The 25,712-nt window shown below is 45.9% G+C and overlaps 1 protein-coding gene across 1 annotated transcript in view; it reads right to left on the bottom strand.

Moving 5' to 3' along the window:
- Positions 1-25,712, bottom strand: part of SOS1 (SOS Ras/Rac guanine nucleotide exchange factor 1) — a 628,878-nt gene that overhangs the window by 467,337 nt on the left and 135,829 nt on the right. The window contains exon 5 of the mRNA XM_082249445.1: positions 10,939-11,148. Coding sequence (XP_082105571.1) covers positions 10,939-11,148 — 210 coding nt within the window. The remainder of the gene's footprint in view (positions 1-10,938; positions 11,149-25,712) is intronic.

The raw sequence follows: 25,712 nt of genomic DNA, 5'->3' as shown, positions 1-25,712 counted from the left end.
TGAATTGGGCTGTGAGACTGTGAGTGTTGTGCAACTGAGTGTCAAGTGAGTGAAGCGGAGCACCAGAGGGTGAGCAGGTAGGGTGAGTTAGGGAGCCAGGAAATAGCCACATAGGATAGACTTAAATTACTGAATCCCCATTAGATTAGATTAGTAGGTACAATGCCCGGCGGGGGTGGAGAAGCGACTCGGTGTACATCTTGTGATATGTATGCGTTCCTCAGACATGTGATCGAGGGTGAATACAAATGCGCAAATTGTAAGCCCGTTGCTTCCCTGGAAGCTCAGGTCCTGAATCTAGGGAAGCAGCTGGCAACACTGAGACGAATGTCCATACCGGAGGAGAGCCGGGATCGTACCAGTCAGGTGCAGACAGGGGTCTGCACAGAGGTGGGCGGAGTATTGGAGGTGCAGGCATCAGAGCAGTTTAGAGGGGTAACAGTTAGGAGGGGTAGAAGGGAACAAGGCAAGGAGGCTGATCCTGGGCTGGAGCACCCCAATAAATTCGCCCCGTTGCGTGATGTTGGGGAAACCAGTCAGGGACCAGCATTGCTGGAGCAGAGCGACGCCCCTAGCTGCCAGGGGAAGAACTCCTCCAGTGAGGCTGGGAGAAAGGGAAAGGAAAGACAGGTGCTGGTGGTAGGGGACACAATTATTAGAAGGACAGATAGTGTAATCTGTGACAAAGACCGTGTGTGCCGAACAGTCTGTTTGCCGGGCGCTCGGGTTCGGCACATTGCGGATCGGGTGGACAGATTATTGGGTGGGGCTGGGGAAGACCCAGCTGTCATGGTACACGTGGGTACCAATGACATAGGCAGAGGAAGATGGAGAGTCCTAAACGATTTCAGGGACTTAGGCGCTAAGTTGAGGAGAAGGACCTCCAAGGTAGTATTTTCCGAAATACTACCTGTACCTCGAGCCACACCAGAGAGGCAGCGGGAGATTAGGGAAGTTAATGAGTGGCTGAGGAGCTGGTGTAGTAAGGAGGGTTTCGGGTTCCTGGAGAACTGGGCCGACTTCTCAGTCGGCCACCGGCTCTATGGTAGGGACGGATTGCACCTAAATGGGGTGGGTGCAGCCGTACTGGGTGCGAGGATGGCCACAAAGTTAGAGGGGCTTTTAAACTAGGGAATGGGGGGGGAGGGTACAGATGTAGAATTAGCCAGTGGAAAGCAAGATTCAGAGGGCAGAAATGGGGGCATTAGCGTTAGGGTGTTTGGAGCTCCTATACCCAGGGTGGGTATGGGGAAAAATCACAAGAGCAGCCTAAAAACATCAAATGAGGATATTTGTAACCGGTCAAAATTACAAGGTTTGTATGCCAATGCCAGATGCCTGGCCAACAAGATGGGAGAGCTGGAGCTGCTGATGTTTGAGGAGGACTTAGATTTTGTGGGGATAACTGAGACTTGGTTTGACAGCTCTCATGACTGGATGGCGACCATTCAGGGGTATTCCCTTTATCGCAGAGATAGAGAAGGTAAAAAAGGGGGAGGGGTATGTCTGTATATTAAAAACAGTATACAGGTAAATATGAGGGATGATATTAATAATGGAGCTAAGGACGAGGCAGAATCCCTATGGGTAGAGCTTCAAAGGGAAGGCACGGTGGGGAAGGTAATATTGGGCGTATGCTATAGGCCCCCCCACCAGAGGGAGGAGGGGGAGGTGGACCTCATTTTACAGATAGAATTGGCAGCAAGGATGGGAAATGTCATTATAATGGGGGACTTTAATTATCCGGATATAGACTGGGCAGAAGGAACCGCACACTCAGCCAAGGCTCGGCAGTTCCTAAATGTTCTGCAGGACAATTTCATGGGTCAGATGGTGAATGCACCGACAAGAAACAATGCGGTACTTGACCTACTGATTACTAACAATACAGACCTGCTCACGGATATAGAAATACAGGAGAACTTAGGAAACAGTGACCATAGGTCAATAAGTTTCAGTATTAATTACAGTAATAGGAAGCACAAGGGTAATATTAAGACGCTGAATTTCAAAAGAGCCAATTTCCCAAAACTGCGCTCACTGCTAGAAAATATCAATTGGGATGGAACCCTGGGAACAAAGAACACGGAGGAAAAATGGGAGTGCTTCAAGAGCATACTTAACAAGGGGATTGGCCAGTGCATTCCAAAGGGAAACAAATTTAAAAGAGCAAAGCTAAACCCTGGGTGGCTAAACTCCAACATAAAAAGGTATATTAGTGCTAAAGAAAAGGCCTTCAAAAAATACTGAGGGGTCATTGGCAGCATTTAAGCATTACAAAGAGTGTAATAAGAAATGTAAAGACGAAATCAGGGCGGCTAAAATAGAACACGAGAGACATATAGCGGAGGAGAGTAAAAAGAACCCCAAGAAGTTTTTTAAGTATATAAACAGTAAGAAAGCGAGGCCAGAACACATTGGCCCCATAAAAGATGACAAAGGAAATATGGCCACTGAGGACAGAGAAAAGGCGGAAGTGTTAAATAATTTCTTCTCTTCAGTCTTCACAAAAGAATCGGGGGGCTACACAAACCTAGCTTGTAAGGCCGAACTAAACAACACACCTCAGGAAATACCGCCATGGCTAACAGAAGATAGATTTAAAACGAAACTAGAGAAACTTAACATAAATAAATCACCGGGACCGGATGGCTTGCACCCGAGGGTTCTTAAAGAGCTCAGCCAGGTGATTGCCAGACCATTATTCTTGATCTTTAAGGATAGTTTACAGACGGGTATGGTGCCAGCTGATTGGAAAAAAGCCAACGTGGTACCAATATTTAAAAAGGGGCCGAGATGTATCCCGGGTAACTATAGGCCGGTCAGCCTAACATCTGTAGTCTGCAAGATTTTGGAGGGGATGTTAAGGGACCACATACAAGACTTTAGTAATGAAAACTGTATTATTAGTAGTAATCAGCATGGATTCATGAAAAATCGTTCTTGCCAAACCAATCTATTAACCTTCTACGATGAAGTGAGCTGCCACCTAGATAAAGGTAAGCCGGTGGATGTGGTGTATCTGGACTTTGCAAAGGCCTTTGACACCGTTCCCCACAAACGCTTACTGTACAAACTAAGGAAGGTAGGTATGGACCATAGGGTGAGTACCTGGATAGAGAACTGGCTCCAGGGGAGAGTCCAGAGGGTGATGATTAATGGGAGTACTCGGATTGGGCGGGTGTGGAAAGTGGGGTCCCCCAGGGTTCTGTCCTGGGACCAATCCTGTTTAATTTATTCATAAATGATCTAGAGGAGGGGATATCTAGTACAATCTCAGTATTTGCAAATGATACTAAACTAAGCATGCCAATATCTTCTATGCAGAATGTGGAAACCTTACAAGCGGACCTGAACAAAATAACGGGGTGGGCAACTGCATGGCAGATGAGGTTTAATGTTGAAAAATGTAAAGTAATGCACTTGGGGGCCAGAAACCAGAAAGCAAGCTACTCACTAGGGGGGGAACCTCTGGGTGAGTCTAGGATGGAAAGGGACCTGGGGGTACTGGTAGACAACAGGCTTGGCAGTGGCATACAATGCCAAGCCGCTGCAAGCAAAGCCAACAGAATACTGGGATGTATAAAAAAGGGGATTCACTCCAGAAATAAAGAGATTATTCTCCCGCTCTACAAGACTCTGGTCCGGGCACATTTGGAGTATGCTGTCCAGTTCTGGGCACCGGTCCTCAGGAAGGATGTGCTGGAATTGGAAAGAGTCCAGAGAAGGGCAACAAAAATAATTAGGGGAATGGAGGACATCAGCTATGAGGAAAGACTACAAGCACTGAACTTATTCTCTCTGGAGAAGAGACGATTGAGGGGGGATATGATATTAATGTACAAATACTGTACTGGCGACCCTAGCATAAGGAACAAACTATTCAGAAAGAGGAGATACAATAAGACACGTGGCCATTCACTAAAACTAGAGGAAAGGCGGTTTAACCTTAAAATGCGTAAGGGGTTCTTCACTGTAGGAGCGGTAAGGATGTGGAATTCTCTTCCACAAGCAGTCGTATCAGCTGGGAGCATTGATAGTTTCAAAAAAGCGGTTAAAAGCAAACACACACACATCATAGGTTGAACTGGATGGACTGATGTCTTTTTTCAACCTCACTAACTATGTAACTATGTAAGGATGGCACATTAATACGTGTCATTGCCAGAAGTTTTGCTGTGTTTCCCAGCACAGTCTCAAGAGCATGGAGGAGATTCCAGGAGGCAGGCAGTTACTCTAGGAGAGCTGGACAAGGCCATAGAAGGTCCTTACCCCATCAGTGTCTGCTACTTTGTGCAAGGAGGAACAGGATGAGCACTGCCAGAACCCTACAAAATTACCTCCAGCAGGCCATTGGTGTAACCAAACAATCAGAAACAGACTTCATGAGGGAGGCCTGACATCCTCTATTGGGCCCTGTGCTCACTGTCTGGCACCGTGGAGCTTGATTGGCATTTGCCATTGAGCACCAGAGTTGGCAGGGCCGCCACTGGCACACTGTGTTTTTCACAGGTGAGAGCATGTTCACCCTGAGCACATGTGAGAGACGTGAAAGGGTCTAGAGAAGCCGTGGAGACTGTTATTCCGCCTGTATTATCGTTCAGCCCGAACGGTTTGGTGGTGGGTTAGTGATGGTCTGGGGAGGCATATTCACGGAGGGATGCACAGACCACTAACAGACTAGACAATAGCAGCCTGACTGCCATTAGGTGTGAGGATGAAATTCTTGGACCTATTGTAAGACCCTACACTAGGCAGTGGGTCCTGGGTTCCTCCTGATGCACAACAATGCCCGGCCTCATGCGGCTGAATGAGGATGAAGGAATTGATACCATTGAATGGCCCCCACGCTCGCCTGACCTAAATCCAATAGAGCACCTCTAGGACCTTATGTTTCGGTCCATCCGACGCCACCAGGTTGCACCTCAGTCTGCTCAAGAGCTCAGTGATGCCCTGGTCCAGATCTGGGAGGAAATACCCCAGGACACCATCCGTCATCTCATTAGGAGCATGCCCCGACGTAGTCAGGCATGCATACAAGCACGTGGGGGCCATACAAACTGAGTACCTTTTTGAGTTGCTGCATAGACAAATTTAAGCAAAATGGACTAGCCTTCTGCATCATATTTTCACTTCGATTTTCGGGGTGTCTTTGAATTCAGTCCTCTGTAGGTTGATCATTTTAATTTGCATCAAACAATGTGGCATCCTTTCATTCCTAACACATTACCCAGTCCATATCAGTATAGATATCCAAAATGATATTTTTCCCCATCGAAATCTGATGTGTTTTCAAAGTGTTCCTTTAATTTTTTTTTAGCAGTGTAACCTGAGGAATCCTGATGTAAGTATAGCCTATGTTAGTTCTTAAGGCTCTAAAATGCTAGGACGGAAAAAAAAATGTCCTTTTTGAAAAGCATACAGCCCAGGGTTTTTTGTAAGAGTAATTGTGAGTTTTTTGAAGTTGTAATTTTTTGCAAAATGAAGAAATGAAATAAAATGGGTTGTCATTTAACCAGTTTTTTTCTATTACACAGCAAAGCCATACTAGTACATCCTCCCAGAGAGACGCGTATCCCACGATTAATAGGGTTTTATTCTTAAAACCGCTTCCCTACCAGCCACAGTATATATACACATCAAGATAGAGAAGCGGTTATATCGGGATCATATTTGAGGCTTCAACCATGATCCGGGTGTCATTTCTTTTTTTTTTTCACAGCCGGCGATTCTCTTTCGGGTAAAAAAACTGAGTGGCTGGTTAACCACTGTAATGCGAAAATGTATGGAGGAAGGTGCTCTGGTCTGATGAGACTAAAATTTAACTTTTCGGCCATCAAAGAAAACACTATGTCTGGCACAAACCCAACACATAACATCACCCAAAGAACACAATCCCCACAGTGAAACATGGTGGTGGCAGCATCATGTTGAGGGGATGTTTTTCAGCAGCCGGGACTGGCAAACTGGTCAGAGTTGAGGGAAAGATGGATGGTGCTAAATACAGGGATATTCTTGAGCTAAACCTGTACCACTCTGTGGGTGATTTGAGGCTAGGACGGAGGTTCACCTTCCAGCAGGACAATAACCCCAAACACACTGCTAAACCAACACGTGAGTGGTTTAAGGGGAAACATGTAAATGGAATGGCCTAGTCAAAGCCCAGACCTCAATCCAATAGAAAATCTGTGGTCAGACTTAAAGATTTCTGTTCACAAGTTCAAACCATCCAACTTGAAGGAGCTGGAGCAGTTTTGCGAGGAGGAATGGGCAAAAATCCCAGTGGTAAGATGTGGCAAGCTCATAGAGACTTAGCCAAAGCGACTTGGAGCTTTGATTGCTGCAAAAGGTGGCTCTACAAAGTATTGAGGGGGTGTACAGTTATGCACATTGACTTTTTCTGTTATTTTGTCATATTTGTTGTTTGCTTCACAATAAAAAAAAAAAAACATCTTCAAAGTTGTGGGCATGTTCTATAAATTAAACTAGGCAAATTCTCAAACAATCCATGTTAATTCCAGGTTTTGAGGCAACAAAACGCTGTGTGCTGGAGGGTAACCCCATCTCCCTTTATCTCTTGAATCATGATGTTAATTTTTCATCTCCAAGGTTTACAGCCATTTTAAATTATATAAACCCCACAGGAAGTCATAAGCTTATCCAAATGCAAGCAGAGGCTGCTGATCATAAGGTACTGTTACCAGCAGAAAGAACGAAAAAGGTTCCAACTGTTGATTTATGTAGACCCATTCTGGAAAGATAATTGATCTCTGCCTTTGTGCTTGTGCCATCATTATAGTGGTTCTAAAGGCAGAAGATTTTTTATCTTAATGCATTCTTTGCATTAAAATAAAAAACCTTCTGTGTGCAGCAGCCCCCCTTAGCCCCCCTAATACTTACCTGAACCCCATATGGATCCAGCGATGTGCACCAGTGCCTTGGCAGTCTAGGACTCTCCCTCCTGATTGGCTGAGACACAGTAGTGGCGCCATTGGCTCCCGCTGCTGTCAAGTTCAGTTAGCCAATTAGGAGAGAGAAGGGATGGGGCTGAACTACGGCTCTGAATGGACACACAGAGTTGCAGCTCTGCTGCCCTATAGCAAGCTGCTTGCTGTGGGGGCACTCGAAAGAAGGGAGGGGCCCGAAATGCTGGCAAGTAGAGATGGGCTCAGGCGTATTTGATTTCACACGTGCCGATTCCGCCAGGAAGCCGACACTGCACTCCGCTAATTACAGGCAATGAGACATTTCCCGATCAGCAGCTGCACAGATCTGGAAATGTCTCAGTGCCTGTGATTATTTTTTTTTTTTTTTTTTTTATGTTTTTATTAAATTTTTTCAACAATACATAAAGTCATAAAAGGAAAAAAATCAGAAAAAGAAACAACAAATAACAAGTAAAATTAGGCTGGGTTGAAACTTCTATACCTCTGTGTCAATACCAGCTTTACTGCACCTTAATAGTTCCTAAACCAAAGGGAGAAAAAAAGAAGGGAGGTGAGGGGGTCTCTCATTGTGATATTATTATCAAAACATTAAGTGGAAAATTTCCCAAAAAATTATCGTGAAGGAAAACCTTTTTAAAAAAAAAAAAAAAAAGGGAGGTGAGGGGGTCTCTCGTGATATTATTATCAAAACATTAAGTTGAAAAATTTCCACAAAAAATCCAAAAGAAAAAAAAAAAATGATTGTGAAGGAAAAGATTGTGAGAAGAAAAGAAAAGGGGGGGGGGTGCCGCGTTGTGTAGTTATCAATCCTTTTAACCACTTAAGCCCCGGAAGATTTGGCTGCTAAAAGACCAGGGGGTATTTTGCGATTCGGCACTGCGTGACTTTAACGGACAATTGCGCGGTCGTGCGACGCTGTACCTAAACGAATTTGACGTCCTTTTTTTCCCACAAACAGAGCTTTCTTTTGGTGGTATTTGATCACCTGTGCGATTTTTTGATCACGCGCTATAAACAAAAAAAGAGCGTCAATTTTGCAAAAATAACAATATTTTTCACATTTTTTTATATGAAATTCCCCCCAAAAAAAAGTAAAAATCAAAATTTTTTAACATTTTCGGCCAATTTGTTTTATGCTACATATGTTTGGTAAAAAAAAAAAAAAAAAATCGCAAAAAGCGTATTTTGATTGGTTTGCGCAAAAGTTATCGCGTTTACTAACAAAGGGAAAGATTTTTGTCATTTTTGTTGTTTTTTTTTTTTAACGCGTAATGGCGGCGATCTGCGATTTTTTTTGCGGTACTGCGACATTGCGGCGGACAGATCGGACCTTTGACTGACAATTTTGACACTTTTGGGGTTACCAGTGACATTTCTACAGTAATCAGTGCTATATATATGCACTCTTACTGTAAAAATACACTGGCAGTGAAGGGGTTAACTTTATTTGAGAGGGAGGGGCTGTGTGTGTCCCTAGGGGCGTGTTTCTAACTGTGATTGTCTGTGGCTTGAGGTGTAGTTACACTGATCAATGGTTCTACATAGTAGAACCGTATGATCAGTGTCTCTACACAGGGAGAACTGACAGGCAGCTTGTTTACACAAGCTTCCTGCCTTTCTCCCTCTCCCCTGACGATCGCTGAGTGACCAGCGGACATCGGGTCCGCCGGTCACACGCGCGGGGGGGGGGGGGCACGTGACCACGCCGGCGCGCGCTCGCTCCCCAGACCCTCCCAGGCTAGTGACGTACCGATACGTCACTCTGCCTGTGAGGGGCTGACCGCCGCAGTATATGTTCGTGCGGCGGTCGGCAAGTGGTTAAGGAGAACATTTTCGCAAAATTGATGTGAAGAGAAGAAGAAGAAAAAAAATATTGTGAAGGAAAAGATTGAGAAGAAATAAAAAAAAAAAAAAAAAAAAAAGGGGAGGTGAGGGGGTCTCTCATTGTGATATTCTTATCAAAACATTAAGTGGAAAATTTCCCAAAAAATTATCGTGAAGGAAAAACCTCAGTGCCTGTGATTAGCGGAGTGCAGTGTCGGCTTCCTGGCAGGATCAGGCACGTGCAAACTCAAACACGCCTGAGCCCATCTCTGCTGGTGAGAGACCCTAGGCATTGTACATGGGTGAAGTAAGCACTTGGAGAATGATCTTGTGTACAGTGACACTTATTTCTGGACTGGAATTAATCAGATTGTGAAACTACTGCTGAATGTAAGCTCCTTATGAAAGAAAAAAAGTCAAGTATGCCCTGTCAGAGTTTGCTTTTACTAAGGTTGCTTTTAAAAATCATGATATTCATCAACAGCATGTACAGGTTTATTGCAACCCACAAACCAGGAAATTAAAGGATTTGTATAATTGTAATTAGGGATGCACCGAAATTTCGGCCACCGAAATTATCGGCCGAAAATGAGCCTCTCTCATTTCGGCCGATAATGGGTTAACAGTGCCGAAAATAAAAATGGCCGCCGTGGGGAAGGAGGAGGGCGCAGCGCAGCGCAGGGCAGGTTTCAAAAGTCCCGCCTCTGGCCGGCCGTCCGCCTCTTAATAATGTCCCTACTACTCTGTGCATTATGAATGGACATACTAGGCGGGGGGCGGGGAGAGCGGCCGCTATAGAGAGAACTATTGTGATCCTTCACTGTCAGCTCCTCACGTCTATGTATGAATGAGAACTGAACTGAGCTGACACCGGGCGGGGGGGCGGGCGGAGCGGCCGCTATTAGCTGTGACTATGTGAGAGTTTCATTTCCCTGACAGGCACGTATCTCCGCTGACAAGGAAGAGAAGCTCTCACATAGTCACAGCTAATAGCGGCCGCTCCGCCCGCCCCCCCGCCCGGTGTCAGCTCAGTTCAGTTCAGTTCTCATTCATACATAGACGTGAGGAGCTGACAGTGAAGGATCACAATAGTTCTCTCTATAGCGGCCGCTCGCCCCGTCCCCCGCCTAGTATGTCCATTCATAATGCACAGAGTAGTAGGGACATCATTGAGAGGCGGTGCCGCCGGCCAGAGGCGGGACTTTTGAATGCAGGAGAGGACACCCGAGGAGGAGGACGCTGAGGCAGTGGGGGAGGGGGGAGGGGAGCTGAGGCAGCTTACCAATGCGATTAGTATTATGAGGCATGAGGGGTTAATGTATTGTCACTGCTGGTCACTCATCTATTAGTGACTGACCAGTGGCAGTTAATTAACCCCTTTTGTGCTGCATTAGTGCAACCAGTGTCAGTGTTAATTAACACTGGTTGCACTAATGCAGCACAAAGGGGTTAATTACCTGCCACTGGTCAGTCACTAATAGATGAGTGACCAGCAGTGACAATACATTAACCCCTCATGCCTCATAATACAAATACCATTGGTAATTAAATTAACCTCTTGCCAACCCATCACAGTACATATACTGTGACAGGGTGGCAGCGACAGGTGTAGGTGTACGTCGCTGCCTGTTTTTGGTTTATGTCCCTGTTCTATCCATTTCAAATTTTTTTGGGGGAAAAAGTCATTTTCGGTTTCGGTTTCGGTTTTCGGCCAAGGGCATCCTGCATTTTCGGTTTCGGTTTCGGCCCCAAATTTTCATTTCGGTGCATCCCTAATTGTAATGTTATCCTTGATCCAGCAATATAAAAAAAAACTCCCTCGGTTTGGGTTTTTTTTCTTCTTTTTTTTTTAATTTGGTTTTAGTAAATGTTCGCCATGACAATGCTCAACTTCCTGTGTCTTTTGTTTGACAATAGTTTGCATATTAGCCCCACAGAAGCAACTAACTGAATATCAAGACTCGCCTCCCCCTCCATAGACTTCAACAGGGTTTGGAAAGAAGTTAGGAATTCCACATTTTGAGCACATTTAGTGACACTCACCCAGAATCGAACCCTGGCAGAGTTTATTATCCCCATTTATAAATGATAGCAAAAAAGCACATAACTATTGAAAAATGTAAGAGTAATGCAATATATTAGGTAGAGAGTGAGATGAAAAACTCACATGAGCTGAAAACAGTTTTGTGTTGGAGGCAAAAGGTTCTCGAAATACTTTAATGATGAGGTTCAGTTCCCTTATATATTGTCTAACTTCAGCCATAAAAGACTTCACAAGGTCATAATATGTTTGTTCCCCTAAAGTGGATGGCTCTTCATCAGCTAGGCACAATACGCTCATGTCTTCCTCATCTTGGTGAAACATATCCATCAACACCTGTGTAAAAGAAAGATGGCAGTATTTAGATAACATTTTTTTTAAAAAATTAAAGTTTGACACAAGAAACTAAAATAAAATAATATACAAAAAAAGCAAGCCTACCCAAAAATAATAAGTCAGTTGTAAGGCCCCTTTTTGACAGGGCAGATTCTGTCAAGCGGATCTGCCTGCTCAGCAGGGGATCTCACTGCTGATCCCCACTGGGCAGGTGGATGACAGGTCTGTGTCCGCTCAGCCAGGCAGTGTGGACACGGACAAAGCCCACTGTTCTCTATGGGGTGCCTGTCCTTTTCCATCCGACTGTCATTCGATCCATCATTTTTTGACGGACAGGATCGGATCGGATGCCGTTGGGTGTCAGTAGGAGAGCTATGGTTAGTCGGATTGGGTCCGCCTGAAAAACTGACAGGCGGACCCCAATCATTCCGTCACTGTGAAAGGGGCCTAAGTGTAATCCTGAACTCCTCTTCTAGCTTCTTACATTTTCTAGGTACTAGGTAAAAGGGACATATCTCTCACAACAGTACCTAATTTTGTTTTAATAACCTATTGCTTTGGGTGCTCCCCACCTGCCTTGGGGTACTAACATATACTGTATTATGCTCCTGCAACCTAACTCAGCCCACCATGGCTTAAAGCTGAGCTCCAGCCCCCCAGCCTTGCAGCTTCACAGACGGTTTCCTACTCCACATGTGCGAGATGCACTGCGCTTTCTCAATGGGCCAGCTGCTGTGAGGGCCGAACTTCCAGCTGAGTCCGACGTGGCAAACTCCGCAGAAAATGGTACAGGATACCTGTCAAACCGGGTACCTGCTCTGAGCCCCCCCCCCCCCCCCAAGGATGCCAAATGTGGCAATGGAGAGGAGGCAGACAAGCAGCGCTTTCTCCTTTGGGTGGAGATCTGTTTTAACAAGTAAGCAATACAGTTTATGTAGTTAAATACTGCAAATAGCCTCTCAGTACTATGCTAAACACAGAGAAAGTTTGTTATGATGTTCTCCCAGTAAAAGGACAATTAGGGAAAGCTGGTTTCTTTAGCCCAACCCAAAATCCTAGTTCTAATAAGTTAAGCTTACAAAACCCGTACTCTGAAGCACACAGTTATAGTTAATACACAAGAATGGTTGCATGGGAAAAGGTACAATCAGAATAAACATGGGTTGGAAGTTTTGGTATATGGGAGAGTTACTAATAATTTGCGTTCCTAAAGCTGCACATATGGCGCTTTTCCACTGTATGGAACCGAACAGTTCGGCTCGCTTTTGCGCTTTTCCACTGCATGGTACGGTGTTGGAACGGTTCGGTACGGTACGGCGGCGCTTTTCCACTGCATGGAACCGAACAGCATGGCTCGCTTAAACAGTACAACCTCAGATGTGGTTCCAAGAGGGCCGTACCGATACCATATCCCACAATCCTTTGCATGCAGCCTTGACTGTTTGTCACTACTAGCCACTGATTGGTCAGAGAATCGTTGTTATCCCACCCACTTGCTACTTTAGTGGAAAAGCAAACCGTACCAAACCGTACCGAACCGTTCCAACACCGTACCATGCGGTACCATGCAGTGGAAAACCAAACCGAGCCAAGCAGGGCTGAGTGGAGCCGAGCCGGTACTTGCAGTGGAAAAGTGCCAATAGATGGGTCAGTTTTTTTCATTCAACCAGTAGGTTGAACAAAAAAAGCTGACCCAGTTCCCCCATCCACATATTCAAAGTGGATCGGGGAATACTCCCACAATGTCATTGTATTCTGGCAGCAAATAGGCTTCGCTGCCCTTGCAGTACACTGATCAGTGCTGTAATCCATAGCCTGTAGTGCTGATCAAGCAGAATTTCTCCAGCAGAATGATTGTACAAAAGTCAATTGATAGACTGACTTCTATATACAGTAACCACAGTGCTCATACATGGATCAAAATTCGGCCGGTCCCTGCTGAACAGGACAAATTTTGATCCATCTATGGACAGCTTAAGGGACCACTCTGGTCCCAATATTAGTGTTGGTCTGTAAATGTAGGTAAATGGGTACCACAATTACTGATCATAAGTAACATATCTTTATCATAAACACCTACATAAATTTGGGGATTAAAGCTTTTGCCAAAATGTAAACATGCTAATGAAAATTAGTTCAGCATGCACCCACAAGATTCTCATTTTATTGGAGAAAGGTAAAAAAAATTCACTGGCCTAACGGTACATACGGTGCTTCAGATAAAATAATTGTTCATGTTTTGGAATGCAGCTACTGATTAAGTGCCGGTTCACACTTGTGTGATGCGGGAACGCTGCGAATATGCAGCGTGATCCCGCATCGCATCCGCACATCTGGCAGTTCACACTGCCATATGCGATACGCAGGGGGTGTCAAATTATAACGACACCCCCAGTTTGATCGCAAAAACTTTGCTGTGCATGCTCCCCAGACATACCCCCAAAACCTCGCCATGCTCCATATGTTCTCAGCTTTTTAGCAAACAAAGCAGAGTAAAACAGGAACAGAGGAATGGTGAAGTGTCCTGTACAGTAATCCAAGAATTTACAGGCATCAAAATTCCTAGTATCCTAATCCTACAGTACAGGACACAGCCTGGATATTCATAGACCCTGGGATGTTCCCAAACAATGCATCAGTGGTGTGGAAAAAAAACTCATCTGAAGGCTGCCTCCTTAGAGGCCTGGAGATCTACCTGGTAAAACTCAGAAGGCATGAACCTACTACCAGGTGGCAGCTCTACAAGGCTAGGCAACAGATGATTGATGTCGGAAAGCCCAGGAAACTTTGAACCATCTGGTGGAGTGAGCACGGATAGGTGCAGAAGTTACCTTTCTTTGAGCGCATAGGATCTAGCAATGAGTGCTCCTATCCAGCTATTAATGGTGAGAATAGAAGCATGGTGTCCTTTATGAGACCCTGTTGGCAATACAAACAGAGAGCCTGTTATTAAAATAGAGGTCATGGCTTTCTGATAGACCCCAACAGCTCGGACCATGCACAGAAATGAAGAGAAATGTATTTGCCGTGTGTTGGAGCAGGACACAAAGGAAGGACAGGCATTCAGATTAATAGGTTGATACCACCATAGGTAGACCCTTTATCCTTTTTAAGAGATTCCAAAGAAGCACAGGGTGCTCTAATAGCCCTTAAGAGTATATAAGGCCAAATATTGGTCGAGTACCGATTGAAGGCCAGAATTTGACCCTTTCACTGAGTTCATTGAAGGACAACTCTTCTTTAATCTCGACCGTAGAGATATAGTGTCACCTTAATGAGTAGGACACTAGGCAGTAAAAAAAAAAAAAAAAAAAAAAAACAGCACCGCCTACAGGCAGTCCTAACGAGTATTCAATCCCCTCTCTGCTATAGGCAGCTCAAATTGTTACAAAACAGTACAAGCTAAAAACCATATTAGATGGGTGGGTGCAGTGTTCTATAATAAACTCAGAGAAAGTAGTTTTACAGGGAGTAAAAAAAAAAAAAAAAAATCCAGTTCTCTCCTATGTTTATTGAAGGACACAGCATTTCCTTATTCTTGGCCGCAGGGATGTCCGAAAAGCAGTGCCTTACTGAGCGAGGGGTAACCAGAGAAAGAACCTGAAAATCCCCAGAAGAGGGACAAGAGAACTCAAAACAGCCGCCTGCAAAACCATTTAGCCTAAACACATAACTGAAGATGCAAGATTTGTAAAGCTTGGAATGGTGCGCACAGACAACCAGGTAGCCGCTTTGCAAACTGGAGACACAGATCCCCCAAGGTCAGAAAGCCCAAAAGACACTAATTGCCCTGGTGGAATGTGCCACAACAGGGAAGGAAGGAGACCGACCCTCAATGGCAAAAGCCTGGACAACAGTTTTCCTGATCAGCAAAGAACAAATAGCTTTGGAAGCCACTAAGCCTTACATAGGCGATCATAAGCACAAAGGAGAACCCAACCTTCGGAGTGAGGCCTTTGCAAACAAGTACACACAAACCTCCCGAATCACATCCAAGGGGTGCAGCGCAACCTCCATGGGATGTAAAGGACATGGACACGAAGGACAAGGAAGGAAGGAAATATCCTCTTTCAGGTGCAAATTGGAAACCACCTTCTGATTAAGGAGGGACATGGACGGAGAACCCCCTTGACCCGAGGAAAACCAAAACACAAGCAGGACAAAACTGCCAGCTCTGACACGCAGCGTGTGAAGTGACAGCAACCAAAAAGATGACATTCTGGGAGAGAAAGAGATCAAGAGAAGAGAGAAGATACCTAATCCTCTCACAGAGAGGCTTCTGAAGAGCCAAAAGAACAAGGTTCAGGTCCCACGGCAGCAATGGAGATTGCACTGGAGGAACTGCATGTTGAACCCCTAAATAAAAGGTACAAAAGCAAGAAGTGTGTGGCCAGAGGGTATTAAAGGAAAAATCACAAACGCAGAAAACTTGGCCCTTAAAAAAGGTACTCAAATGCTTAGAGGACTCGGTACATACCTGTGATACTCTTGACTATTTTTGAGCTGCAGCCACTGTTGGGGGGTTAGTGGGGGGGGGTCCCCCCCCCCATTGTTTGTTCTGCTCTCTATGTTCTTTTTTTGTTGTTTTATTTTTTGAGCCGGGGTATGCCCAAATGGCTCTGTTTTGTATGTTGCTATAAAACTTAATAAACATAATTTTCAAAAAAAAAAAAGGTACTCAAGGCAAGCTTTTGATAAATGTTACATTGAGGAAAGGCAAAAATCTCAGACACCAAGAAGGAGCACAGATGAGAATCCGCAACTTTGCATCGTGAAAAATAAGCCTTCCAAGTATGATGGGAAATCTTCAGAAAGGAAATGTTTTTTTGGGCCTCCTTCTTGAGCTGATGGAAATAATAAAGCCCGACAACTCCTGTCTCTCAGAATCTGGCTTTAAGAGCCAGGTCATCAAGCCAGCAATGGTAAAATAAGGTGGATGACCGTTTCTTGGGACAGAAGATCTTCTCACAGAGGAAGCCACCACATGACATCCGCAAGCACTCACACCATTTTGGCATACCAGGGTCGATGAGGCCAAGCAGTAATCTTCAGAATGACTGGGATCCATTTGGCCTCTGTCCTGCGCAGCAGAATAGGGAGGAGCTTGATAGAAAGATAAGAGGTAAGAGAGGAGAATGGCTCCACAGTGCCTGCAGAGCATCCATCACAGCTGCCACGGGATTCCTCATACTCTCCACTAATCACAGCACCATCTTGTTGAGACAGAACACCATAAGATCCTCATCGAAAGGGACTCCAACCAATGTGCGAGGCCGCCAACTTCGCTGCTGAGTTCCTTTTCCCGCCTTGGTGATTGACATAGGTCCAGTGCCGAACATAGCTCCAGGGCATTGAAAGGTAGCCGAGACACCTTCGATGTTTAACAACCCTGGGCTGACCATGGACGTAGAACCCAACCAGGCCAAACAGGATAGCATCATCATGTCCACCATCCATGGAGAGGGAGAAACAACTTTGCAGTCAGAAAAGATAGAGATCAAAGCCACCAGAGGAGGGAGGCCCTGACCAATCGCCCCACAAGGACCTATTTGCCCAAGGACATAGAAGATTTGTCCTAATTGGATAAGATTTCCATTTGCAGAACCCTCGTAAATAAGTGCGCATATGGAACTGCCCTGAAGGGGGACACCATGAGGACCAAGACCTGCTTTCAAAACCGCAGAGAAAATCACCTTTGCAAAAGTAGCCACCAAACTGCAGTCCAGAGTTTCTGAAGATGTCCAGTAGGAGAATAACCTTGGCCCCCACCAAGTCTAGAAACAGACCCAGGACTTCTAGGCGTCTGGTCAGGGTCAGAGCAGACTTCTAAAAGTGTAGATCCCAACCGATCCCGTAGAGTGCACATGGTGAGCATGACGTTGTCCAGCAGTGGAGAATGAGGCTCTGCTCCGAAGAGGAGTCCGTCCAGATAGCCTATCATGGCAAGCCCTTATATCAGTAACGTCAGGACCAGCACTTGGTAAACACCTGACGGGCAGAGGCTAGATCAGGTGGAGAGCCAAATGTTGTTACCAAGCGCCCCCTACCACAAGTGAAGGGTTATTTGGAGTCCAGCCCAGATTGAAGCACGTAACTATGTTTGTGAACCCAGTCATCAGAAGGCAGAGATCCACGGATCTGAGGACCAATGAGGATGACCCCCTACCCTGGTGTACACAAGGAGGAAAACCTTAATGCAATAAAGAGTGTGTAAGTGCCCACAGTAATTTGAGACCACCAAAGGTGGAGTTACTCAACTTGGATCCTTGATCAAGATATCAAGGAAATAAATTAAAAGGAAGGACCTGCTGTAGCAGGTTCATTGCCCACCCAGGATCCTAGCAGGATAAGAACTCGTACCCCCTGAGGGATGCATGATTCAGGGCAACAAAAGCCCCGTCCCCTTGAAGGGATACTCCAGCAGAGAATTTTGTGAAAGCTAGACCACCAACAAGCATATGGTCAAATAGCCAGTGTCATAATCGAAAACATTAGCAGCACCATAGCAATTGCAGATCAAATATAGTACGTAGTGTTTTGTTCTGCTCAAACAGAGAACCCCAGGCTCCCAAAAAACGGAATTTTTGTAAAATCTTACCTGTAAAATTCCTTTCTCTGAGTCCTCCGACAGCTACTCCTACAGAGCAAAGGTCAATTACCCCATAGTGACGAATATGAAGAGGCGGCGACTGTCGGAGGACGTAAGAGAAATAGTGTTTGAGGTAGTAGTAATTGTGAATGGGGGTGAACCGCACAGGCCATAGAAATCAGAGCCATGAGACCTTCATATAAAATTAGGTAGCAAAGCAGAATATAGCAGAGAACCCCATGATAGCCCAGGTCAAGGGCTGCCTCTTGCGGCCTAAAAATAAAGCAGAGTTCGGGTGCTACCATCCAATAAGATTAGAAAATGTTTTCAGAGTTACCTGGGTGCAGAAAGGCAGTCACACAGCTGCAATGACACTCATGAGGAAAGATAGTCCCGCAACTCCTTGCTTGCTCTTTTTTAAACATTCAAAATGTATTGATTCTCCATAAAAGACACTGACAGCCAGCAGATGTAAAACGCATTTCAGCCTTGTGGGCCTTGTTCACTACTACTGCCTCCTGCAGCCCCACAGAAAAAAAAAAACCACACACACACACACACACATCGACCATAGCCATAGGGCAAAGCAGGAAGGACAGAAGGTAGGGCTGATGCAGGTGCAACAGGGAACCAGATGATACACCCCAGCATGAGGCCAAAAAAATGGATTTTTGTAAAATCTTACCGTAAAATCCTTTTCTCTTAGCTCATTGACAGACGTAGTCCTCGGTGATACACCACCTTCGGGTTATGTTGCCTCCACAGGAGCAGGACTAGACAGGAAATTAAAAAGCTCTGGCCACACCCTAGGGGCAGTCCCAGAGGGTATATCCTCTCTCTCTCTGCCTCAGCAAATCAGTTATGTGAAAAAGCAGTCTTTAGAGATTTTAACCCAACTCAAAAAACAGAGGGGCGGGGACTACGTCTGTCAATGAGCTAAGAGAAAAGGATTTTACGGTAAGATTTTACAAAAATCCATTTTTCTCTAGCGCTCATTGACAGACGTAGTCCTCGGTGATACACCACCTTCGGGACGTCCCAGAGCAGTATCACAACTGAGGGGTGGGAAAATGAAATCAAATCCCAATCTAGAAGGCCCAACCGGTGCCAACTAGAAGTTTACAATGCTCATCCTTAATGATGAGACTCAACAAAAAAGAGAAAAAATTTTTTTTTTTTTTTTTTTTTTCCAAACAGAAAAAAACCCTCGAGGTAGACCACCGGTCTCCTCAAATTGCGGCCTGCAAAACCTTGCGGCCAAATGAGGCATCCGCCGATGCCGTCACATCAATTTTATAGAATTTTGTAAAGGTATGTACCGACGACCAGGTGGCCGCCTTACATACCTGGACCACCGACGCCTGATGGCGAAAGGCCCAGAAAGTACTGAGCGCTCGAGTGGAGTGCGCCCTAACAGGGAACGGAGGACTCTGACCCTTAATAGAATAAGCCTGTACCACCGTTTGTCTAATCCATTTGGCAATGGTCGCGGCAGATGCAGGCAAACCCTTTCTGGGGCCATCCGTAATCACAAAAAGTGAATCCGTCTTACGGAAAGATTCCGTAGCTTTCAGGTATACCCTGATTGCCCGAACCACATCTAAGGAATGCAACGCATGTTCCCGATGATGCTTGGGCTGAGGACACAAGGAAGGTAGTACAATATCTTCATTCAGATGAAAATCTGAAACCACCTTAGGAAGAAAAGATGGCTTAGGATGAAGTACTACCTTATCCCTATGAATCACTAGGTATGGGGACTGGCATGATAATGCAGCCAGTTCTGACACCCTGCGAGCAGAAGTAATAGCCACCAAGAAGGCCACCTTCTGGGATAAAGTAAGCAAGGGAATCTCCCTGATGTTTTCAAAGGGAGGTTTCTGTAGAACCGACAAAACCAAATTAAGATCCCAGGGCGGTAAGGGCGCGCGGACTGGAGGAGCCAGGTGCCGCACCCCCTGGATGAAATTCCGCACCAAGGATTTGGTAGCTAAAGGCTTCTGAAAGAAGATTGCTAATGCTGAAACTTGACCCTTGATGGTGCTCAAGGCTAGCTTCTGCTCAACCCCTTGTTGCAAAAAGGCCAATATTCGAGTCACCGAATAGGTACGTGGAGGAAATCCTAAAGATTCGCACCACGCAATATAAGTCTTCCATGTGTGATAATAGACTTTGCTGGAAGTCGCTTTCCTTGCTTTAATAAGGGTAGGAATGACTGAAGTAGACAAACCTCTGTCCTTCAGTACTTGGGTCTCAATGGCCAGGCCATTAAACCCAGCGACTGTAAAGCATGATGGTAAATTGGTCCTTGAGACCACAGACACTCCCTGAGACGAAGTTCCCACGGAACGTCTACGACTAACATGTCCAAGTCGGCCAGGCCGGCTTGAGGAGGCCAGCCTAGAATTTCTAGGACCACTGGCGCCGATAGAATCTGAACCAGGCGTCCCTAGAGGTATCTGGCCCCGACCATCCGAGAAAGTCTGGTCGTTTTCTGTTCCCACACATTTATCAGATACCTGATAGTTATCAGGAAAGGTGATCTTTTCTGGTTGAACCTCAGGGACCGAAGTCACCCGACTAGAGGCTACTTGGCCTATCTGGTCAACCAGATCCGATTCCTGTGAGGTATCGGGACTAATCTTAGGAAAATGTAAAGGAAAAGATCTATTCAGGGAACGGTAACTACCGCTTCCTGTAGTACTTAAATGTTGGAAGGGAAGAATCGCACCGGTAGTAGTGGTTGATGCTCGATCTAATGTCCTGAATACCGGTGAAAACGTCCCCCCACCCTGAAACCGGGTGGGGGCGCACCTTCAGGCTGTGTACTCCTTTGCTTCGGGTTTGGCTGGGTTGGTCCTTTGCTTGTCCGACCAGCCCTTCTTGAACCCTCCTGGAGGAGTCTTGCCTTTCCCGCTAGTACCAGCCGGGCGCCCTTTATGGGCGGTAAAGAAAGGTCCTCGCTTGTTGCGAGGTCCCTTAGCTTTAGCAGCCTGTGGCAAAAAAGTGCTCTTGCCCCCAGTGGCATCCTTAATGATTTCATCTAGGTTGGCCCCAAATAGACGATTCCCCTGAAAGGGGAGATTTGTCAAGGTCTTTTTGGAACCTAGGTCAGCTGACCAGCATTTTAACCACAGCACACATCTGAGGATCACCGCTGACTTAGATGCATGCCCTAATAAGGGAGTAGTGTCCAAGGCTGCGTCACAGATAAACTGTAGCCCTTGTATAATCTGTTCCATCAAATCAGATGTCTCCTGGGGAATATCTTTTCCCCTAAGATCTTGGCGTACCATTTTCGCCCATTCCGTAAGTGTCTGGGAAACTAGACCAATAACATTTACTGGTCTAAATGCTGACCCTATCAGAGAGAAGATGGTGCGGGACTCTGCTTCCATCTTTCGATCCACCGGATCCTTAAAGGACGAAGTGTCCTCCACTGGAATAACCGTGGCTTTATTCAGCCTGGAAATAGGTGGATCCACCACTGGTGGTACCGTCCATTTCTTAATGATGGATTCCTCAAACGGATAGCGTCTAGCAATACGCTTGGAAATAGTAAAGGTACGTTTAGAATGCTCCCATTCTCCTTTAATCTGATTACCGAAACATTTAGGTACAGGAAAAACCTTCACCGTTTTGATGGGCTTATTAGTACCAAAAGGAATCTCTGTTTCAGTTGCCTCTGCCGGTAAAGCCTCAAGTTTTAAGGTTTCCTGGACTGCCACAACTAGTGCGTCCACCAATGCTTCTTCCTGAATTATAGCAGGAGAAGAAGCGTCCTCCTCACTGTCTGAGGGGGCTTTACCTGGGATAACAGCCCTTGCAGAGGAACCTGCAACTGCAGTGACCATCTCTGAATCAGAGTCAGAGGTGTCAGATAGTATAGGGGTAGGCGGGGGTCGCTTCCTTGACCCCCGTCCCTGACAGGCCGCCTCCACCCGAGCCACCATAGACTCCAAAATTGCTGTAAATGACTCTATACTCTGTGCACCGGCGGGTCCCGTGGCCCCCTCGAGGGAAACAGGTGGGGGAATATGTGTGGCAGGGTCCATGATAAATTCCAGTCACTTCCTGGATAATATAATTCAAAAATAAAAAACTTTTTTTTTTTTTTTTTTTTTTTTCAGACCCCCAGCGCCACAAAAGCCCCTTAGTGTTACCTGCTAGGGATCCCTATCGATCGAGAGAGAGAGAGAGATAGACCCCGAGGCTCACCACTTGATGCTCAGAGTTTAACTGCAACAGGTTACAGCGCTGTCTTGACAAACAGGAAGTCTTTTGGCTGGCTGCCCAGGAAGAAAGGAGGCGGCTCCGCCCCTCTGCACGCCTTCCGGCGCCTCCCCCAAGCTCCACGAGGTGTTTGGATCACCTCAAACATGGCCGCCCCCATGCTGGAGACACGAGGCTACGCCAAAATGGCGGCTCGTGCGATCCAGCAAAAAAAATGGCGGCGGCCTGTACTGAATAGCGGTGTGCTGCAGGGCACACAACACTCTCTCTGCATGGGGATATGGCGTGGTTGGCGGTACCGGCCCTGGCGGACCGCATGGCCATTCGGGAAGCCTGCTAATAGCTGGAGATCTGATTAGGAAGGCAGTCTACATGTCCGTGGCTTCTGACTGGTAGGTAGCTTATTCTTAACACCGTAAGATCCCAGAATGCCACAGATTACATCTTTTTAACATGTATACAATTAGATTGTTAGCTCCCAAACCAAGCCTCCTGGCTTTTTGCACATAAAATCACACTCAAAGTAGGAGGATCTGTGTCATGTTATAGGATAGAGGGGGACTCTATCTTACCATACAGAGAGGGGCCCGCGTTCACCACAAGACCCGTCAGGGGAAAAGGGGGAACATACTACTCACCATACCGGAACCAGGCGGGCACCAACTCCTGACAGTACCCCTCTCCACCGGGGCGGGAGGGCTGTCGACCGATACGGACGCCGTGACTCATGGTCTTTGGCGTTTCAGCGAGACGTTTAACTCGCGTGGACAGTCCTTTAATGGGACTTTGTCGCGGCCGACCCAGCGCGGAGCTATGGCCTGCACGCGCTCGTAGGCTGAACTGGGGTGACCACCGGATCTCAACATCCAGCCCGTCGCCCAGTTCAGCTTTCTTGCTTGAAGATCTCACAGGAACACTGGAGAAAAAAAGCTGTCTAAAAAATCCTTTAAGAAAAAATTCTTGCCAGGACCTAAGATCCCAGCAAGGTATCTAGGTCCTTACTCCTAACTAGACAGAAAATAACTGATTTGCTGAGGCAGAGAGAGAGAGAGGATATACCCTCTGGGACTGCCCCTAGGGTGTGGCCAGAGCTTTTTAATTTCCTGTCTAGTCCTGCTCCTGTGGAGGCAACATAACCCGAAGGTGGTGTATCACCGAGGACTACGTCTGTCAATGAGCGCTAGAGAAACATGAGTTTTTATGAAAGCAATAGCAGCAAAACTGCCTTGGATAGCAAGGATGGGCCACATAAAACCAAGCTAAATACTCAGGGTCTGTATGGGTACAGAATAAAAAAACATCCCTATAGTTCCCCAGAAGAAACTTTTACCCCTCTACAGAAAAGCAAACACGGCAAGGTCACGCCACCAACTCACCATACCCCAAAGCCAGTGCCACTGAGCCAACACAACTTCATTACCACTCTGAAGGCTAAGTCATGCTGTAAAACTGGGCATGCCCTGGCTGTGATGTCATCAAATAGTGTCTGTTCCCCTCCCATAGCTCAGCCCACGCAGGGGAAAAGCACTGAGCTGGGCATTTGTTTGGAAGAGACCAGGTGTCCTCTCCAAGATGTTTATGTAAGTGTGTATCAGGTTCTTCCGCGCCAGTTCAGTGCAATGAGAATCACCGATTTCTTCTCTTCCTCTGTTTCAGCTTGCTATGAGGGCACCTGAGCCGAGCTGCAGCTCCACGTGGCCATTCAGACACGGAGCTGCCATTCGGCCCGCCCCCTCTCTCTCTCCTGAATGGCTCACTGACTTTGATTGACAGCCCCGGGAGCCAATGGTGCTACGGCTGTATCTCAGCCAATCAGGAGGGAGAGTCCCGGACAGCTGGGGGACTCGTGGACATCGCTGGACAGAGAGGGGGAGCAGGTAAGTATTAGGGGGTGCTGGAGAAGCTGCTACACACAGAAGGTTTTTTTTATCTTAAATGCATAGATTGCATTAAGATAAAAAAAACTTCTGACTTTACAACTCCTTTGATACCGCCAAAACTGAAAGTTTAAACACCCAATAAGTGAATAAACTCAAACACATTATCAGCTTCCTGATAATTTTGCACAAAGGGAACACTATTTAGGGGACACTTAAATAGATGTACTGCAAGTCATGGGAGGTATTGAGTTTCAAACTTGCTGTAAAGCTACAGTATAATTTCGATAAAAAGTATAAAATATGATTCCATATCACTAGTCCCTATTTGGGTCCAGGCTTCAGCCATCACAGTGGGCATACCCCTGGAAGAAGCTTCAGAGTCTTGGGATCTGGGAACTATAGGAATGGACCACAGTCCGGGACCAATATAGCACCCTGTAGCTAACTACACTCATAGCACTCAGTACCAAGGGGAGCGCCAAAGCAGGTTCCAGTGCTCGAAGCAATATTACAGACCATAGCCACTTTTAGAATACCTGTAATAATTGGAGACCAATGGCTGACAACTTCAGGCAAGCTCAGTTCTCAGGTCTGCGAGAGATAGGAACGTCTGAATTACTAGGCCAATAATCCGAGTTGGGGGTCACAAGCCAAGTTCGGTGCAGGAGAGTGTTTCATAGTCGGGGTCACAAGCTAGGGGCAATGCAGGAGGAGAGTTTCGCAGTCAAGGTCACAAGCCAAAGTCGTTTTCAAACAGCAATAGGCTCAAGTAGTATGCAGGATCAGACCACGATAATCTGGCGACAGGAAGTGCAGAGGCAAGGCTTATATAGGAAGTTCATGGGAGGAGCAAGGAGTTAAAGGTTCAATAGCAATCAAGACACAAGGCAAGGTTGTACAATAGATCAGGCAGGGTTGTACAATAGATCAGGCAGGATTGTCCAATAGATCAGTAAGGGAGCTGTCCAGCATCCCAGATAGCTCAGCAAGAAGAATCAATGCCAGACACGGAAGAGGTCCCAGGTTCGAGCCCAGGTCCTGAAAGTACTCCCCTCCTCCCAGGATGTCCTCTGGAAGTCTTAGTGCTAAGTTTTTGAGGAAATCTCTGGAGAAATTCTATTATTAATCTAGGGGCATGATTGTGCTCCTCAGGCTCCCAAGAATGGTCCTGTGGTCCATAGCCTTTCCATCTTAATAGGTATTGTAGTTTACCATGATGCATAACGGGAGTCAAGAATTTTATCCAATAAGAATTCTTCTTCCCCTTGCACTGGGACAGGGTCTGGTGGGGGATGAGTAGGATGAGAAAAAGGATTACTTCTAAAAGGCTTTAAAAGAGCCGCATGAAAAACAGGATGGATCTTCATAGAAGGTGGTAGTTTAAATTTGTAAGCCACAAGATTAATTCGTGCAATTACTTTGAAGGGTCAAATGAACTTAGGGCCAAGTTTCTGAGAAGGAAGTTTAAGTTGTAACTGTTTAGTGGATAGCCAGATCTTATCACCTAATGAATAGGGAGGAATGGTTGTCTGTCTATTTGCAATTACCTTGAAGGATTATTGAACTTCGTGTAAAGTCTTCTTCAGTAATTCCTGATTATTTTGTAAAGCGACACAGCTTGCATTTATAGTTGGTAAAGATGACTCTATGGGAATTCCAGGGATAAAAGATGGATGACATTTATAATTGGCGAAGAATGGGCTTTGAGAGATGGAACTATGGCAGGAGTTATTGTAAGTAAATTATGCTAAAGGTAGATATTTGTTCTAGTCATTCTGAAAAAGGCAAATTAAACAAGGAAGATATTGCTGTAAAGTTTGATTCGTTCTCTCAGTCTGCCCATTTGATTGTGGATGAAAGGC

The sequence above is a fragment of the Pelophylax lessonae genome (genome assembly GCF_965119305.1).
Source record: "Pelophylax lessonae genome assembly, chromosome: 3".
NCBI classification, from domain to species: Eukaryota; Metazoa; Chordata; class Amphibia; order Anura; family Ranidae; genus Pelophylax; species Pelophylax lessonae.
This window is presented reverse-complemented; position numbering and strand designations above follow the sequence as displayed.